Source organism: Ptychodera flava, chromosome 3 (assembly GCF_041260155.1).
Source record: "Ptychodera flava strain L36383 chromosome 3, AS_Pfla_20210202, whole genome shotgun sequence".
Taxonomy (NCBI): Eukaryota; Metazoa; Hemichordata; class Enteropneusta; family Ptychoderidae; genus Ptychodera; species Ptychodera flava.
Window position 1 is genome coordinate 10,233,678 of NC_091930.1, and position 20,969 is coordinate 10,254,646.

Sequence of the window (20,969 nt, forward strand, 5' to 3'; positions counted from 1 at the left end):
ATGTGAGACAGTCTTGGGTTAGGCTTCAGGATAATCTTTCTGACGTCAAGGCATTCTTTATTTGTCCAAGAGAAGGGTCTCCTTCAACCGAGATAGGATATTCACTTGGCCAATGACAATGAATTAGTAGAATCAACGTATTTCTTCGTTTCGTTCAATCACTCTGCCACACAACTTTGATTATAAATTGCAAAGTATGGTTGAATAAAGAAAAAAAAAACATACGTGAACCGTATTATGTTTAAGAAACAAGAAACAACTTAAGACAAAGCTCGCAAAGAACATGTACGATTGAGTCAACCATTATGTTAATACAGTTTAATTAATTTTGCTCCAATTTTTTCCGCAGTTTACATAGAAATTTATTTGACCTTTAATGAACGAACCGCCAAACAATAAATGATGTCCTATTCCAGAGGTGCACTGAACAAAAATAAGCATTACTGCCTTCATCAATACATCAAGCCCAGGCCCGCATTTTAGTATTTTTTAAATAATCTTACCATGTATATATTGTATTGAAAGTTTGGTAAGCCGTAGCTCTGTATGCCATTTGCGGTGTGCCATTGTAAATGGAACTCGTGAAAATAATCCATATTCGATTTCTGTCCAAAGTAGAAGTGCAACTAAAGCTTTATATTTCTCCCACAGTTCAAATGTCTTTAATTACAGTTAAAATTCTTCAACAGTTCAAACATTTTTCACATAGTGAAGCAAGTGTATACGTTCGATTGATATGATTTGTTATCATAAAGTTTGCGCGCTTAATATACATTCATACAATTTACATAATATAGGCCTACACTATTTTGGTTGGTATATTCCAAAGCTCTGAGTCTTCATGTGAATAAGGAACACAAAGAGCTACTTGTATTTCGTGGTCCTCAGCTTTCTATACGGTTCCCACAACAGCATTGCAAATCAAGCGATAAGTATAGGTTAATTACAATCTGCACATCGCTCTGTTGATCACTACATCAGTAGCCATGTGTAGAGTTGGAATATTGCCAAAGTTGACGTGCACAGCAGCATTTATGCTCTTCTCCATGGAGACTTCATTTAGTATTTCGGATAGCACTGGGGAACTGGTCAATTTCCTCGGCCGGCGGGTGGCAGTTATTTTGTTGCGTACATCAAAATGTGGTTTACACCCTGATGGAAAATATTTAAACCTTGTGATCCCCATCCTCATGCCAACTATCGAAAACAGGGTGACCCAAAAATGTTGAAAATTTATGTGAAACAGCTCCTTAAAATCTAGGTGATTGGATACGTTGTATGCTCGAACCCGACTGGAAACACTGTATTTTTCTACCCTGGGTGATATCTCTGCCGTAGGACAGAATTGTCCAAAAGGTTGTCTTTCGCCCAGTGTAGGCGACGTATTCATTGCTTCTATAAAATTTGTGTGCGATATGTGGTAGAGAGTGTACATGCGTGAGAGCTTGACGAGCTCTGCCGCGTGTGGAGGGGAGACAGTCAGGAAAAATGGTGACAACTATAAGCTCGGTTATTGAACCACTCTCTTTTGAGGGTAGGAATTTGGCCGAGCGGCTCTGTCTGATACTTCTCTGCTAGGTGACAGGATACCGTATGTTGTGAACTCTCTCTCTCTCTCTCTCTCTCTCTCTCTCTCTCTCTCTCTCTCTCTCTCTCTCTCTCTCTCTCTCTCTCTCTCTCTCTGCGTCGATCCCCGATCATGTACATACCATTATGCGTCTGACTCGGTATCTTAGCGTCAAAAGAGCACACTGACCCCGTCGAGCGTGCCAAAACATAGGAAACCCAATCGCCCCGGCCGAAGAAACTGACCAGTCAATAAGCAATAAATTAACTGAACTTGGATTTGTATTCACATTGTAAAGCTAGCATGAGACAGGCGTCGCAATTTACAGTTTTAATGGATTTTTATGGTCTCTCATATAAATCCAAAGTAATGTCATAAAAGGGATTTCTAGCGTTGACTTAAGAAGCCAGTCTGTTCACCCGCTAAGGAAACAGCTAAGTGTTGGACCATTAAGTATAGTCAATGAATGGTTATATGCAATCGGAGAGTCGGTATTGTGCCAAATCTGTCTGTTAGTAAGGCAGGTCAATAGACCCTTTATGGTCTATGGGCAGGTATTGTCGGCCACAGTTTTATGTCCACGTTATAAGTACCGTACAATAAGGGCACCGGTCATGTGAGGTCATGAAATAAGGTGTGTTTGCGTTGACGTCATTGTGACTGATACAGACTCTGCTTCCACTCAGCTGCACTAGAGTTTCACAAAGGGCATACACCGTCGTGTAAACAACTGCGCTTTGTATGCAATGTTCTCATGACTTCTAGGCTAGTGACAATCACAAAGTTCGTTGACATCACACATAGTTTGTAGATGCAGAAAACATCTAGCCCACAATGCTGGATAATCGGACGCATTGTCAGCAATGACCTGATTGTATTGAGTGAGGTCACAACATTCACTGGTATTGACAAAGCTATAATATATAATTAAGCAATAAAATTATAATTAAGCAATAAAATACCCCCTCTCGGCCCAAAATAGATAAAAGCAAACTTTCCACAACATATAACAATCCGTAGCTGCAATAATTGTAGCTTTGGTGGGCTGCAAGTGCTTGGGCAACTGTCGTATGCATCGCGCAAGCTGCACGACAGTAGCCCACGCCGCACGGCCAAGCCCACCAAGTGTACAATTATTGCAGCTACTGGATTTGTAAAATTGTTAGAAAAAATGTAGCATACAGCGTAGTCTGTTATCATGAATGAATACAAATGCAGGCAACCATCAATCAATGAAATTTTGTTCAATGTTGTATCATTGTCCGGTATTATTGATACCAGAAGTATACTAATGTATCCAGAAATACCAAGTTTACAAATATAATGTAAATAAATTTTGCATCTACTTGAATGTGGTAATGTATGAAAGCCTAAATATAAATATTTTATTGAGATTATCTGTTGCCTGGTATGCTTTTGCAATACATGGTGGCGAATAAATGAATAAAAGTCAAAGTGCGGACGTTTTACTAGCCATAGTTACATGATCTTCACCCATGACCGCAGACACATAGACACAGCCTAGATGCTAGGGAACAGAGGCGTGCCCTGGCTGCGTTCGTGCGAAAACCAAGTGAAGACTGATTTCTATAATTTTTCATAATCGGCCGTTTTCTTTATATTTCGCTTCAGTCCAACACTAAGCTAAGAGTCCATCTTGCCAGCAAAGTCAATCAGCCTATGTTTTGTATATTTGATATATTAGTATTATGTTTGGCAGTTTTTATTTAAAGAATTGATAAGCCGTGGCATTCACAAGAGCATTCACAAACACAGCTAGACCGAACCGTACACATTCAAGCTACCCTTTCTGAAGAAGAAACTTCAGTGCAACAACACGGTAATCAATCACTCCACACGTTTCACCAACCAAAAATGAATTTTAAGCGACAAATAAGAAAACGCTGCGTTCGAAACGTAGCGTCAAAGGATCGCAATGTCATGTTAGTCTCTACGCTCCAGTGCGGGTTCAGAGCAGGACGCGTAGATACCGAGTACGTCTCGCCATGGCAAACCAACACTTTACATAAAACAGCCAGACATAATTTACAGTATACACAATATCATTCATCAAATGGAAACAACTAAGATATAAACGATATGTGGAAGTTGCTTTCCCTTTATTGCCACGGGATGAACGACCAAAGCAAAGGGTCAAAAATTGAGCTAACTGCCCTTACTTCTCAGGAGTATGATTTCTCGCATAAGGGAGCCGTCATTATGGAGGCATCATGGGCCAGTGGCTAGAGCAGTGGACTCACGATCAAAGGATGGTGAGTTCGAGCCCCGGCATGGCTGTGGTGTTGTGTCCTTGAGCAAGGCACTTTATTCCTCATTGCTTCTCCCCACCCAGGAGTGATGGGTACCTGGTAGGACAGTGGTTGTTATGTGTGCGTTTAGCTCTGCTGCGCTTATTGGCTGCACATGTGAGCTGTTGTCTGCTCCCCAGGCAGTTGAGTGGTATCATATTAGGTCCAGTGACCAGGGTAATAATAATTGTAAAGCGCCTTTGTCACATGTACTTGTGGATATGTGCGCTATATGAGAACCCACTATTATTATTATTATTATTATTATTTACGGCCTGGGGGTTCGGAGGAATTTCATCGGATACTCCGAATTTTGAGAAACTCCCCCCCCCCCCGCCAACCATGGGACTGATTTCCTTAATCAAAACACTTCAAAAAGAGTCCCCCGTTGCCTACAATACTGTTGTCGATCAGAAGAGAAATATTAAAATTTGAGAGTCTGAAAATCAGTCCTCGAGGCACATTCTACCTCAACATAATACCATCACATATCTTCCAGGAAGAATATTTTGGCTCTTTATATTATTGACATTCCAACACAATATGTTAATCAAATTAACACAATTATTTTCTTTTGGTTTCTCATACGTATTGTCATTTGTATTATTAACAGTAACAGATTCATTTGGATATTCATATGCTCTAGTTTGATTTAAGTCAGTGTTTCTACGGCTTTGGCCACCATGCTATCTTTTCTTCAACTGTACAACTTCTTGGGCTTTAGTATCATAAATGTAAACGTCACCTTCGATTATCACCTTATCATATCGCATTGATGCTCGCTTTCCCTCTTGAATTGCTTGGTTCATTGTTGGCCACAGTGCAGTTTCTACGTTTCTCTCGAACCATTTCCGAAAAGTCTTCACCAACTCTAACATTATCGCCGCCGCTCTTTAAACCTCTAGCTTGTTTCAAGACTTTAACTTTATCTTTAAAGTGGCTGAATTTAGCGACGATAGGCTGCGGTTTGGCACGGGAAGCAGATATTCTGTGGGCTCTCTCTAATTCTATATTTTCTTCTATATGTAGATTACTTTTGATAAAGTCTTGTACCTTTTCCTCGGATTCTTCCCATGTTTCATGGTCACTCTGCTCCAAACCGTAAAATATCAAATTATCCCGTTTGGATTGACCACGTTGTTTGTCAAGTTCCACTTCAAGCTTATCAACTTTGTCGTTCAATCTTCTATTCTCCGCTTCTAAACTACCAATTCTTTCATTCGACACTTTTGCCTCTCTGCTTAATTTCTGCACTTCTTGGTTTAGTTCATCTATTTTGGTGTTCAAACCTTTTGATAAGTTATCCATTTTACCGTTCAGTTGTTTCATTTCGCTAAGTAATGGTAACCATGGTGCTTCACTTTCTTCGCCAGTAGCATTACTCGATAAATTCGAACTCCTTAACCGCATTGGTTCGGTTGCACCTCCACATGAAATCCCAGTGTCCGTCAACTTAGCTTGCTTACCAGCACTGCTGGCAGCAGTGCCTCCTCTGGGCCCTGGGTTCGGTTCCACGTCACCACACACGGCAAGTAACAATAAGACCAGGAATCTTACAACAGGTGACACTGATTTCAAAGTGAGACCAATATGGCCAGCGCCTGCTCGTGCCCGTGGTTGTTGGAAGCAACCAATTTTGCACCGCCACTGCTGAACGCTTATGCCCATTTCTTCAAACCTTCGTAATTACACTCACGAGACCTTTACGTTTTCACTCTGCAAAGGTTGCAAGGACCATCTTCAAAATTGAACGTGAAATTGCAGAAAAACTAGGATCCCATGTTGACGGAAAGCTCTCCCAGGAAGCGCCCTCGTGACCATTTGATGCTGTCAAGTTTCGAATTTGATTTGAATTAATCTTAATAGCTTATTGGCTTGTTTCTCATTCAATATGTTGAATACAATTATCTCCTCATTGTTCTCATGGCAACCGTACATCTCGACAATCAAACGACGGTGACATAAATCTGACGTCTGTAAATTTAATCATTGAAATGTAACCTGGTCCGAATAAGTCGAAGCCTCACATACCGTAGATTATAGACTGACCAATCAAAACATTCACAAAACATGCAGACGATCAGAAAAAAAATGACAAAGACTTCTAAATCGCTAAGTTTGACGATAACTTTATTCCGTTTGTGATGCAAAGAAGACTCTTTAACTTCCTGATAAAATTATACTATTATATCATAACTAAAATGCCTAATCGTAATACACAACACTCTCTTGCCTGTCACGCACCCTGTGGTTTTCCATTCTCATGATAGGTACAATTCAACATGATTATAATTAATTACATAAGTGGAACTTTATTCATTTGGTACTAATACCGTTAGATATATATAATCTACAAACCAAACATTACAGTTTTTGAAAAACATAGTCATAAATAAGAATCCGTGATTTGTGTGATCAAATTATGTTGGTCGTTTGTCATAATTGAACAGTCAAATGCCCACACTGGTTAAGAGGACCTTTCTACAAATTTTCCACAAGTATGCCAAACTATTTTACAAAGACGGTTATTTCTAAATTCGAAATAAGATTTATTATGAAGACAAAAAGATGGCATGCATTGCTATTGAATTTAGGAATCTAATTATTCATTTAAGTAAGGCACGTATATTCGAAGTACACAATGATGTAAATTAGAAGTATTAAAATTTTCTGGCAGTTTCTTGAGAAAGTTCACCGTTTACCGAACAAACATTCGTGATATATTGAAAAAACGATACGATTGTCTTACAAATTTCAATCAAAAGATCACTATGATTAGGTCTTGTCTTAAGTCAGTTCAAGATTTCTGTATCAATGTCTAGAATAACTGATAATGTTAATCATACTATCATTATCTAAAAGAAAAAAATAAATAATTATGAACAATAACTTACAATTTCCTCTAGCACGTAAAATTCTTGATCCTCTATAAGCTTATCTAACATGCAATGTTAAATGGTGCCAACAAAGTGTGATTTGTAACATAGAAATTTTGAACTATAAAATGGAAATAATACAGTAGCAATCCGATTTAATGTCGGTTAGTTAGTTCAATTTTATTTACGACAGGCAAGAGTCACGTCTTCATGACGTCATGCTCTATTTCGTCACGTGAAAAGGTTTCGTTTTTCGGATATCGTCTCTGGATTAGCGCTAGCTTCGATCCGGAAATGAGACAAACCTGCCAAAGAGAAAAGAAACATTAAGCGTAGGAAACCAAAATATTTAGAATCTTAGATCCTCGTAACTCAGTTTCCATTACGGCAGCCATACTGATATGCAGACGAAATACAGCAACGTTGACAGACGGACAGACTTAGACAGGATATGAAAGGGAGACAGACAAACAGAAAGACAGGCAGACAGACAGACAGACTGATGATGCTTAGATATATACTGAGATAGATACAATGAATATTTACACAAACACATCCGTGGACGTATATATAGATGGATAGATAGATCAGTATCCATCCATCCATCCATCTTTTCATCTATACATCCATCGTTTCTGTTCGTCTCCAAGTGATTTTTGCCTGGTAAACATAAGTCGTTCAAAGTATCTTGTTTCGAAAATGACCCGTTATGAAAGCATATTGAAAAGAAAACTGGCAAGTATTGCTGTAACAACAATATTTCCATATCTCGAATTATATCATTCGACGTTCACATTACTCACTTGGCTCTGTGGTGCGGGCGAAGAGGAGGATACCGTCCGAAGCTGGTCAGGTAACTTCTGCCACCGTCTCCCAGCATGTAATGGATTTGACTGCTGGCAAAGTTGAAGTTTTCTTCGCTCTTAATTCCGTGTTTGGCGGCTACAAAAGCCAGGAAACTGATATCCGCTGAAGTTTAATGGGAATTGAAGAAGAAATTAAATTCCAACTACTTACTCGAAAGTCAGGATATTATATATATATATATATATTTATTATACATCTACCATCGAGAACAATAGAATTTAGCGTGCGCTAAAAAGCCCTACGGAACGCCCGCTCCATAACACGTACGGTTTCAAGGCGCCCAATCCCCTGCAGCTGTATCTGTGCGTTCACTATTTTCAAGGGACTCATCGGCCGAGTGCCAGAACATGTACGTACGTGTGTAGTGCACACACACTATCCAGAACTTGCAGAAGCGCGTCCGAGATAGCGTTCCACACTTGCGCTATAAATCGGAAGAAAAATTGTTGACATTGCGCGAAGACGGTCATTACTCTGACAATTTGATGCCCCAGTCACGAATATAAGATGTATAATAATAAGATTATACGAAAATACCGCAAAGGATGCACGAGGACATTGGCGCCATGCATCACCTTCCGGTTCGCGTCGAGCGATACGCTGCGCCAATGTCCTCGTGCATCCTTTGCGGTTTTTTTGTAATAACCTTAGTATTTGATATATATATATATATATATATATATATATATATTATATATATATATATATATATATATATATAATCACTAACTATATGACATTTAATGTTCAAAGCTAATTTTTCTCATATGCCACAATGGCCATCACACTCGATGTCGCGGAGAGTATCAAGTTTAGTATCTTGTCTATTGTGAGCATCAAACAACCATGGCAATTCACATACCGTCTCGTTTCATTGGCCGATTCCAAGTGTACATAGCGAGGCCCTTGCGTGTGTACACAATCCAGTCAGGTCCCCACCTGGCTAGACCATTCTCGAACGAATCTAAGTAAGGTGAGTCGTTGGTGGCGATATACATCATTAGCTGCAATAAAATCAAAATTCCTTGCGGACAAGTGATAAAATAATAAAACAAAATCTGCAGTAAAATACGTTTGAGTTCCCGCAAACCAATTTTGGAAATTATGATAGACAAGTCGTGGACTTTTTATTTCATTATTGTAGGGGTGATTTTTTTACAAATTCGCCCAGATTCGTATGACTCTGCTTTAATCCAAAGAAACTCCTGGCCGACATGCTACAGATGTTTTAAGTTTGGCTTAAATTCTCCGGTCACCAAATTTGCCACCTGTTGATGTTTCAAACATAAAGTGATCATGATCAAAGGGTATTTTCTACACCAGAACATCATCTTGTAGCCAGTTTAGCGTCTGGGCGACAAGTTCATTTTGCCACTCCAATAAAAAGCACGTACGAAAAAAAACGCAGCGGCCACGACTACTCACAATATATTATGTCTATCCATCGTTATTCAGCGGCTTACCTGGAGATCGTTTTGAACTCTGTTACGAGAAAACAGGGGACTCTTTTTGGACATTGCGTACTGGTCATAGTAACTTTTAGCCGTGTCCAAGTAGTAGGTAGCCAGGTACATCAACAGAGCTGCGTTCGTCAGTTCGTCTTCGTAATCACCGCTCCTGATGTCCTGGAGGTTTTTTCAATATCTTTAGGTGAACGAAGTCAAAGGATGTTGATAATCCTTATATCTTTTTGTTAAAAAAATCTCTGGTTCGTTTACATATTTCAGCTGATTTTCCAAGGACTACTCAAGATTTTCACTCTGACAGCGGACTTTGACTTCCATTGATATGCTAATAAGAACGTCATGCGTTCGAACGTGAACAGAGAGAGGGCCGGTCAGAGTTCAGGCAGATACTGGTCATTTTATTGAATTACGCTCACCTTGGTTTATTTTGCCGTTCAAAGTCCCGACCCAAGTCGGGTCGTCGTAAGTTACCCATTTCGCTGCCAGGTGGCCCGCAGCTATCCGTGGCGGGGTTGACCTTTTGATGACCCGCATAGACGCACGTTACCCCGCCAACAGATAGCTGCGTTTCCAAAGCTAGCTGAAACGTAACAGCGAAGGGTTTACATGCGACCGTCAAAGCACATCCGACAACCCAAAGGTTTGAGTTATATTACAGCTTATCCAGGCACTGGCAGTTATATTTATACGTCAAAATATAACTATGGATATGCAGCCTAACACTGCTCTTGGTAGCCTGCGTGTGGTTTTGACCGTTTTTTTTGGTAACCGGTGCCACGGCTTCACTGTGACGCTGATCCGCTGTTGTTGTTTCGGCGACAACAGGACAACACGTCGTGGATTCCGACAAGGGTTCAATTTCACTGCGCTTCTCCGTGTTTTCCGTGTTGGGTTGCTCAGTAGTGTCTTTCGATTCACTCTCTGAATCATTTTTACACGGACTCGTGGAGCAAAGTTGAAGAAAATAGAGTTTTTTGCTTCGACGCCTTTCTGCATATGTGCTTTGATCAAATTTGGAGACAGCGAGACGCGATGACCATGCACGGTTGGCATTTAATTCGTGGCAAACATTTCAGTCATTCACTCATTTTGTGTCGCAAGTTTCAGGAACTATCGCTCGCCTGAAAATTAGCAAAGTAGTTCAGTGGTTTCGAAAATATATTTTACTGTTTTCCTTAGCGTATAGAAAACGCATTACAATGAAAAAAATGCGTAGAGTAAATTTCAATGCGTAATATACGCATTTTTTGCGTAAACGCGAACACTGTTATACATACATACATACATACATACATACATACATACATACATACATACATACATACATACATACATACATACATACATACATACATACATACATACACACACACACACACACACACACACACACACACACACACACACACACACACACATACATACATACATACATACATACATACATACATACATACATACATACATACATACATACATACACACATACACACATACATACATACATACATACATACATACATACATACATACATACGCAGGCAGGCATGCATTCACGCCTTCCTATCAACCTAGCTATATCTACCACACACACACTATTACATACATATATATTTTCCTGGGTTGTGATGTATGCCAAGGTCAACAGCTACAACTGTCTGTCAATATACTTTACTCGGCATTCCCTTTAAACCGTAGACAGCAGTTCTCTACTGTCTATGTTTAAACATTGTAACGGACAATACAGTACGAAATTGCACTTTCAGCACTTAGTATTTATTTACATAATGATTTAAGTAACAAATATCGCGGCAAAAGCTGAATGCCCGTTGGCCTTTTGCGCTCGAACTGCGTTCAGCAATGGAAGGTCTCACAGTCACCCTACCTCATACACAATATTTTTAACGATATTTACGCTTCAGGGGCGGGGATTACGAAGATGAACTCACAAACGCCGCTCTCTGGATGTACCTGGCCACCAACGAGACGAGTTACCTGGACGACGCCAAAGAATTTTTCGATGAGTTTAACCTGAAGAAGACCGACGCCCTGTTCACGAGAAACAGGGTTACAATCGCCCTCCAGGTGCGTGGTATCGTAGGGGGCGCTAGTGATATGTCATTTGGAGAGTTTATAAATACAAAGGTGAAACCGACAAAGATGTTTGTATAAAGGTATTCGCAAGTAGATTCTTAGCGGGCTGTATCATCACCGGCGGGCAGAGAAATTTTACACCGCTGTGGAAAGCCTGGCGAGCGAGCGTGGCGCAGTGTTGGTTGGTTACGTTTTACTTTTATGAAAAGAGAACTCAATATGGTTCGGTTTGGAAAGGACTTTTGCGTATTATAAAATGGCAAGTGTTGACTTTTTTGTGGCAGGGGGTTTAATTGAGAAGGGGAACTTGTAACTTGGAGAGGAGGGAGCTGAATTGAGAGAGGGGAAAACTGGCAACTTGGAGGGAATATCTTTAAATCACGGTGCAGAGGGGATCTCTCCGAGTCAAATCAGTTCGACATATTTTGGAAAAGTCAATTCAATATGCGAACCTTTGGTCAAAAATTTTCAAAATGTACTGGATAGTTTCACACAGAAATATACACTGCAATCATGTTTTTATTTTTATCTATAGTTAATGATGTACCTGACCACGAACGACGATCAATACTTGGAACCATTTGTGGATGGTCTTTCCCGATGGGAACGAGATAAGTGTACTTACACCAGGAAGGGGCTGGCGATGTATACTTGGAATAGACCGATGAAAAGAGCCGGTATGTTGATTTGCTTATCGTGTTTTAGCCACCAAGGACGACTAGCCCGTAACGACGATGACGACGACGATGATGGAGATGATGATGATTATGACAATGACGACGACGACGACGACGTCGACGGCGCCAACAACGATAATGATTAGGACGATGAAAACATATTGACTTAACAAGTGATGTTCATGATGATGATGATGATGATGATGATGATGATGATGATGATGATGATGAAATGAAATCGATGACGGCCGGCGCAAACGACGACGAAGATGGTCGGATGGCGCTCTCAGAGTTATATACTTTTCTGATCTACCATTGGTGGTGGCCCATTTTAAAGCTCTTATAGCAAATTAAGTTGTGTAATTTGGTTTATTTGGTACCAAATTCTGCCAGGTGATTCCTAATTTTTACTTCTGATTATAAAAGAAAACAGTGGATTCTTTCTTCGAGGAAATTTTGAGCAAAAGTATGTCTTTCAATTTCAAGGCTTATACTACCTTAATTATGCCTTGTTGGAAACAGCGTATAATATTTTGCAATAAGTACACTCAACTTGAATTTCACATTTGCACAAAGCAACGACGCATAGAGTTCTTGCATCACCACCAGTTAAATGTACTCGGCCCTTCAATTCCAGCGGACATCAGCTTCCTGGCTCTGATTGCCGCTAAACATGGAATTCACAGCGAAGAGTACTTCGACTTTGCACGTGGTCAAATCCACTATATCCTGGGAGATGGAGGAAGAAGCTACTTGACCGGCTTTGGACGATATCCGCCCGTCCGTCCGCATCACAGGGGCGCGTAAGTCCCAATATATATGCCTAATTCTGGAACGTGTGGAATAAATTTTACTTTCATATTGAACAAATATTGTACTTATGCTTATACCGACTCAAGAATCAGCGTACAATGCAGCATACAATGCATGAAAATGAGGATCTTTATGAAAAAAATTACAATAGTTTAATGTCATCAAAATCCTTATAAATCGTAAATATCCATGTAACAAACTTCATATATACAAGTTACATCGATTACCTAGTCGCTTCACTGTTTAATAAGAAAAATACCATTAAAAAAATTCAACAGTTTTATTTAAATTGTCTATCTCAGACTGTCTCTAACTTCTCTCTGACTTGTATTCCACCTGACTGTCTGTCTTTTTACTAGTTTATGCTTCCTTCTGTTTGTCCATTCATGTACTCTCTCTCTCTCTCTCTCTCTCTCTCTCTCTCTCTCTCTCTCTCTCTCTCTCTCTCTCTCTCTCTCTCTCTCTCTCTCTCTCTCTCTCTCTCTCTCTCTCTCTCTCTCTCTCTCACTATCGCACCCGGCCTGTGTTTCTATCCATCAAGGCATCGACCCGAAAATTGTTGACATATATCCACTAATGCTGTTAATTTCTCAAGCTTGCTTCATTGACCAATTACAGTCGCCATGTCTTCCAATTAATACTGACGTAAAGTGTGTAAAACACCAAAAGTGTTACAATTTATTTCAATTTTTCCCCTAAAACGAAGATCCTGTCCCGATTTACCCGCACTGTGTGGTAAGCAAGAACGTGACTTGCCTGGCCCCAGTCCACAGACGTTGTACGGAGGGTTGGTAGGCGGACCGGACGAGAGGGAATGTTATTTCGATCATCGAAGGAACTGGATGCAGAATGAAGCTGGTATTAACGTGGCGACGTTCCAAGGGGCGGTTGCAGGTACAGTGCGAATTGCCTTCGCTCAACACTATTAAAAATATATTGAACGATTACGTGAAATGAATTTTGCGTGACGTCAACAAGGGCTGTTACGTGCACTGTAATTGTATTAAAGTAATACATGGATCGAAATTGAAAGACTTCAACGCTTGCTCAAACTTTCCTCAAAGAAACTTTCAACCGATCAAGTTGCCTTCCAAAATTTGAATGAAACACAGGAGCAACCGTTGCTTGTTTTGGTACTATCGGAATAAATTACCCAAATTTCCCGGCACAGGAAAATTCCAAATGGCTGCAACTCAAGTGTAATCTCGATGGGGAAGATGAACTTTCGATTTTCACAAAAATAAGCTAGTGAAAAGATTATTTGTCCCACGAGCTTGAAAATGAGTTAAAAAGTATTGTAACGGTTTACGAGTGGAAATATCTGTCTCCTGGGGCCATTCTATTTATTCTAACTTATAAACACACTTTGTTCAATAAGTTCTCTGATTTCGTCTCGTTCGCTCGCTCACCTTTACCGTGACATGCGCCCTCAACCGTCTACATTTGGAGCGTACAGGCGTCGCATCGTAACATATAGCTTTTCGTCGATAGTCTTGTCGATTAGATAGACAACGGTAGGCAAGGCAAACCATCGCGTTGTCGGCTCTGATAGCTGATGTAATAATACCGTGCATGTGGTCTTATCATTAGGCCATTTAAAGAACATTCTTTGAATGCTGTCCTTGAATTTTTGGAAAACCTACACGCCAGCCAGGGAAAAAAGCAAACACAGACGATAAACACAAATGTACTTACATAAGCTCAATTTTCATTTGGTTTCTTTCGGAAAAGTAATATTTTCATTTGTAATAGCGTTAACATTGTATAAGTTTTCTTAATTTTCTCTGAAAACCTACCAGCACACGGACGACAAATAAAGAATTTTACTCAAAGCGCCTCAGTGGGTTGTCGGCCACTTCAAATATTATCATATTTCAAAATTGAAATTGAAAATACACATGTACGTTATCTCGCACGATAGAAGCCTTCGTAGTTGATTCGTTGCTATGTGCTTTTGAATGACTAGGATCCATTACACGAAATTTGTTGGTGCACGGATTGATTTTGAATGCGTCTTTTTTCACAGGCTTGTCTCGCTTCAGGAAGCAAAGCGATGGAACTCGATAAGGCGAGTGACACGGTGGGGTGGACGAGCTCGCTGAGATGGACGAATAAATTGTAACTTTTCGTTTCACGTTCAATGACGTCGGACCACGCGTTCCGATTAATAATATTCGCTTAAAATACCCGTTGTTGTCTATCTTCCTGTTCTACACAAATTGTATAGACGCATATAACCAGAATAAGAGTGTGGTACATCACGATGTGTGAAAATTTATCATGTCAGTCGCTTGACGGCGCCGTGGAATGACAGCGCGTCGACTGTCAGACGTAGTCGATCATTTAATAGTTGTTGCTATTATTTTGTTGCCCTGTAATACCACCGCACTTCACATTTTTTGAAACAATACACGAATAAAAATGTAACAAAGCAAAATACTTAAATCAGTTATCGTGCCAATACCTTCTGTGACATAAGAATATAATGTTCTTTTTCTGCGAGATCTTTTGAGTCACGTTTGGTGTAATGTCATGTAAGAAACAGAGGCATTGTCACGCGTGTTGTTTTCTGGAAAATTGTTCACATAGAAATATTGCCATATTATACGTTTCTTCTTAATAAATTGCGCCCTCATTGTCATGTAGAACTCTCTGGACAGTTATTCCAGTCTGAACGTAAGCCTTTTCTTCCACGAACGATATAGGACAGTAAGTGTACTGTTTTCCTTATTTGAGTGCCCTAGCTCATGATTTTTATCGCTAGCGTATAGATTAGAAAACTTTTTTTCCGTCGCATATGTACTTCAATTTATCTTAAGCTCGATTTCACGAAGTAAAATGAGTTAATCGATCACGACATGATTAAAATCCGACGTGGAGATTGGTTGGTCTTTTACGCTAATGTGCTGTTGTTTTAATTTCCGAAGTCCTCCCCTCAGTACAGAGGACTGCGGAAATAACAATTTTAAGTCCACAGCATAATTGCGTAAAATCCCCACCCATCTCTACATTGGATTTGAATAAGATTGCATTCAGGGGAGGGGGTCGTCGGAACCGCACCTGTCAGAATTTCTTGTTTACAATTTATGCACGATATCTAGATGAATCACGTCAAAATAGTTGCATTATTTAAATCTTTACGATGTGTATTACTACCAACATGTTCCAACTATAATCAATCGCAAACTTACCTTGGATACTGTGTTCACATTGGTTAGATGGGTCCCATACGACCTTGAGCGCAGTTCCGACGACACCCTCCCTTTAATCAGTAGAATGCAAATAGTATGCAAATAAACTGACGATGAGTCATTATCAACGAAGAATACTAATTTGACAGAAATCATGCACCACTAGGACAATTACTGCTTCTTGGACTGGTAAACGTGTCATAAGGTGAATGTCGTTGGGATTCGGTACAACACATGCCGATCAGCTACGGACTAAAGCAAAACATATACCTGAAAAAATAGCATTAAGCGAGATGCCATTTATTATATACTACCAGTATATTGATCACGCAAATACTACCGATCCGATTGGTCGAGACGACGTGAAACAAATCGTGATATAGTACAGTTAGAGCACGAGTACTAGTGAATGCATATACAGCTTCATGTCAGACTTTAAAATTGCTAGTAAATAAACCAATTCGGCAACGGGTATACCACTCGATTTTGACCACTTCACTCCATACATGTATATGCATTCACTATCGCTCGTGCACATATGTCGTAAACTGGTCAAATCTCGTGGTATACCGTCGATGGGTGTGTACTGCGCCGACATTGACTTCTTTCCTCAGTGGAATACCTGCCAGTATTTTCACCGGTTGTCAGTGTCATGCTTACACAAATAAACACAGTGAAGACACCTCAAAGCACTTCCTTCTATCAACTAACTAGCAATCCGTGATGTATTCGTAGGACATCAAGTTAACTTCTGTAATTCTTGAATAGATTTAAAGACAACTTTGTATTACAATGTGATGATGAACGTGATCATCTCTTTAGAATCATTCTGAGCACTGAGTTGTGGCAGGTCAGTGCGCTCAGTGCATTTCCAATGATAAAACAGGTCACGATATAACACAGCCTTTCTGTATACTTGTCATTTCAGCAAAGGGACAATTTCCTTAATTTCCTTTTATATAAGCTTACTAGAGCATTTTGGATAAAATCCCTAGAGGGATATACTTAAATATATCATATAATATTCTTTTACTATTGTAAATCAAAGGATGACCGTATCTGTATTAAGGGTCATTTATGGAGGTATAGGCAACAGAGACATCATGTAGAAATTGCAAACATTCTACCATTCATAACTTCTTTAACAATCATGTTTTCTTTGACAGTACAGCTGACCTGCTGTCTGTATATGCCTATATACTGACAACTTTACATTTGACTGTCACAAAGTCTGATGATGAGCTTTGAAGTAATAAAAATGCCCTTATCAATATCTGGATATCATCTTCATAGCATAGCGGTGATCATTAAAAGCATCTTTTGACACTGAAACCATACGGTACCATTCAGACATGTCCTTCCTACTTGTATCATGTTTGAAATATAATGATACAGACCATGACACTGAAACAGAAATCACCATTATAATTAGCCTTTGATCATCAAAAAACTAATGTTTGGGTTAGGGGGCGATGTATATCTCAGTTCATTTCCAATGCACAGAGTAGCAATGATATTTATACCTGTAGCCCGTAAAGAATGCAAGAAGCAATGGCATAGAGAATGATCATTACAGACTGGGTACGTGAATATATCAATTTAAAAAAATGTTGGAATTTTGTAATCTTGCGTACGATTTGTAAATAAATATGGTAGATTTGTTTCTTATAGGAAGATTTATTAAGAGAAGGTGTTCTGGGTCTGTGTACAAATAAATGAATTTCATGCTATTTCAAGATTGACGATCAAGTTCCCTGAATATTGAAATTTGGCAATTAAATTTACATCAAACCGCGTTTTCACAGTGTCTGCATTTTTTATTTACTAGTGGTAAGGTCTTATTCATCACTACAAAATCAAAGAAGACAAACATTGGCCAGCTACAATGGCTTACATTCCTAATTTTTTTTATCGTGTATGTTTAGGATGTGAAAACTTCATCTGAATTAGGCGTTCTTGACTGTTCAATTTTGTCAACGTCACCAAAAGTCACGGGCCAGAAGTTCGTGACATGTGGTGAACTTTCCGTATTTGCAGTAAAATTGATGCGTTATCGACAACACTGGCACAATTACAACAATATTGCAAAAAAAAGGAAGTTTACTCCCCTCCATACCGAAACTGCCCCCTTCATGCCAATGCACGTTACCGTTTCGTCGTAATACGGATGCAAATATTTCGACTGACATTTTAACGTTGAGGGCACTATACTACGCAGCGCCGTTCCTTCACCCGTGGACGGAAGATGACAGAAAGCAAACCATTTCATCAATGCAGGCGCCGGTCAAACAAAAGGAACTTAAAAAAGTCTGATGATTTTTTGTCAAAATGAAAAGGAACTCTCGGTCTCATTCCATTACACAGGGAAATTTATCAGAGCTATGGTGATCTTCTCCTGCCCACAGGCGTTATTATGGATTATGGAGGTACCAAAGGGAAGCTAGGATAAACATACATACATACATACATACATACATACATACATACATACATACATACATACATACATACATACATACATACATACATACATACATACATACATACATACATACATACATACATACATACATACATACATACATACATACATACATACATACATACATACATACATACATACATACATACACATACATACATACATACATACATACATACATACATACATACATACATACATACATACATACATACATACATACATACATACATAAATACATACATACATACATGATCTAGGACTCTCTCACAGCCCCTCGTCCGCTACGCAGCTTTTTTTTTTTGAAAAAGATAAATTTTTCAACATAGTAACAAATAACAATACTGTGAAGCATTAAAATTACAATGTGTCTTGTCTGAAGACAAAAAAAAACCCAAATAATTAGCTGTTTAATTGCAAAGATCATCATATGAATGCATTCAGGATGCATTCTTCTCCTTCAAGTCTTACAAGGCTTGAAAACTTTGTGATAAAATCCTCAGTTGATAAAATCATCATCATCTATAAGTGAAATACAATGTGTTCATCCATGAGGAGAGATAACATTTCAATTGCATGACATAGGATTGAAGGGAAACTTAATCCCATCAAGAGTACCGATTTCGAATATTCCAAACTGTATATTTTACAAAGGAAGTAATACAGTAAATAATGTCAGATGTTGCATTATTATCATTTTCGATTCCTGCAATTGCTAATCTTTTGATATTGATATTATTATCAAAGTTGTGTTCTCTGACAAAGAAAGAAATACATTTCTGCCAGATTTCTTTAACATATTTACACTCAAATAAGATGTGTTCCAGTGTTTCTTCTTGGCCACAAATATGGCATTTCCCATCACTTAAATTGAAAGTTTTGGCCAAGCTTCCTGTGACTAGGCCTCGATGGAAGATCTTCCAATTTAAATCATTTACTGAATTGCTGACAATACCTGTTGAATTAAGACGGCTGAATAGAGTATCTTTGTAACTATCAGTGAGACTTAGATTCTCAGCCCATTTTTGACCAATTTGACCTCTGACTGCATGCCATTTCTTATCAACTAATTTCCAATAAAGTGACTTGGTTTTGACATCACTTTTTGTCAGACCATAATTCTCTAAGTCTAAAATATCATAGTTTTCTTCATTTTGGATGTTTGAAGAGATGATTTGTTTCCAGGAAACTGGAATAGCATTGAGGAGTGTTTCATACTCTGTCTTGATTTCCTCTTGCACATGTCTATTTGTACCTCCTCTAATTTTTGCAATTATTTCCCATGGTTGAAGCCAGTCATTTCTGTCATCATTCCAGATGTCCTTAAGCCTTAAAATTCCACTCTTTGACCATTTTCCATAAAAGAGGACACTTCCTTCATTCTTAATATTGTCATTATACCACAGAACTTCTCTAAGAAGATTCTGTTTTGATGTTGGTAGATTCACTCTTGTAAGTCTAAGTGACTTCCAGGTATTTAACATATCCCCATACACCATTGGGGTTCGTTTGTTGTTGACTTTGAAATTAAGATGGAGGTAATGATAGTCACTATTCAGTTTATTGTCATAATTCGCTATGAAATATTTTGATAAGCTGGCCCATTTAGGGGTCCCTTTATCTGGATTTTTCTCAAATAATTTCATAAGCCACTTTAATTGGAGTGCATTAATTTTTTCTTCAATGTCGACAACTTTTTTGCCACAGTCATCATATCTTTGAATGAAAATGCCCCTTTTTATGACTTCTCGTTTGCCTCTCCAAATAAAATTCCATAATTTACTATTTGCTTCATTAATAATTTCCTTAGGTACGTGATTGAATGATGCCAGGTACCATAATTTTGATGCAGCCAGCATATTAGCTACAATTGCCCTGCCTTTAAAAGACAGATTTCTAGTATTCCAGATCTTAAGACAATTCGTAAATTTTTCCATCACTGTTTTCCAGTTTTCTCTAGATGTGTTACTGTTTCCTAACCCAACTCCCAGGATCTGCAAAACCTTGTTTGAAAAATCGATCCCTTCCACTGAATCAGTGCGGCTTTTAAAACTCCCAGCCCATAACCTTTGGATTTCTTTTTGTTCAGCTTTGCACCTGTGCTTTTTCATATTTGTTGAACATTTTCAACGACTGAGTAATGCTTTTCAAATTTCTCAAATAAAGAGTCGTATCATCTGCAAAACTCTTAATTTTTCCTCTTGTTTGTCTGGTAGTATGAATCCTGATATGCTGTCATCTTTACGAATATTTTCAGCTAGCACTTCTGCTGCCATAATATACAGTAATGGTGATAAGGGGCCCCTCGTCCGCTACGCAGCTCTATCCACAACCATATGGTGATGCGCCCTCAACGGTCTTTTTAGCAAGTGAGGCTCACCGAGCCAGCTTGGTTACAGCGTAATGGAACCGGCTTCGCCGGCTTGCTGAGCCGAGCTTAATAGCTCGGCTCAAATGCCGGGGCGGTAGTATGGTCTGAGGTGAAGCCGGCGAGGGGCTGTGAGAGAGTCTAATGATGATCAAGCGAGACACATCTCCTTTCAAATACACTTTTTCATGTTACATAGTGAAAAGTACCTTCATTGATGCACAGAAATAGACTAGTTGGCTTTCATCGACTTTATTAT

At 39.1% G+C, this 20,969-nt stretch overlaps 2 protein-coding genes across 2 annotated transcripts; one reads left to right on the forward strand and one right to left on the reverse strand.

Moving 5' to 3' along the window:
- Nucleotides 1–7,029: 7,029 nt before the first annotated feature.
- On the reverse strand, nt 7,030–10,015 carry LOC139127312 (endoglucanase 1-like). Its single transcript, XM_070693232.1, has 5 exons — nt 9,872–10,015; nt 9,083–9,244; nt 8,482–8,623; nt 7,556–7,721; nt 7,030–7,057 (listed from the first exon to the last, which is right to left on the reverse strand). The coding sequence occupies exons 1-5, from the start codon at nt 10,013–10,015 to the stop codon at nt 7,030–7,032; spliced, it is 642 nt and encodes a 213-aa protein (XP_070549333.1).
- A 998-nt stretch (nt 10,016–11,013) lies between these two features.
- On the forward strand, nt 11,014–14,798 carry LOC139129543 (endoglucanase 1-like). Its single transcript, XM_070695193.1, has 5 exons — nt 11,014–11,170; nt 11,715–11,856; nt 12,494–12,659; nt 13,376–13,563; nt 14,696–14,798. The coding sequence occupies exons 1-5, from the start codon at nt 11,051–11,053 to the stop codon at nt 14,734–14,736; spliced, it is 657 nt and encodes a 218-aa protein (XP_070551294.1). The 5' UTR covers nt 11,014–11,050; the 3' UTR covers nt 14,737–14,798.
- Nucleotides 14,799–20,969: the final 6,171 nt, after the last annotated feature.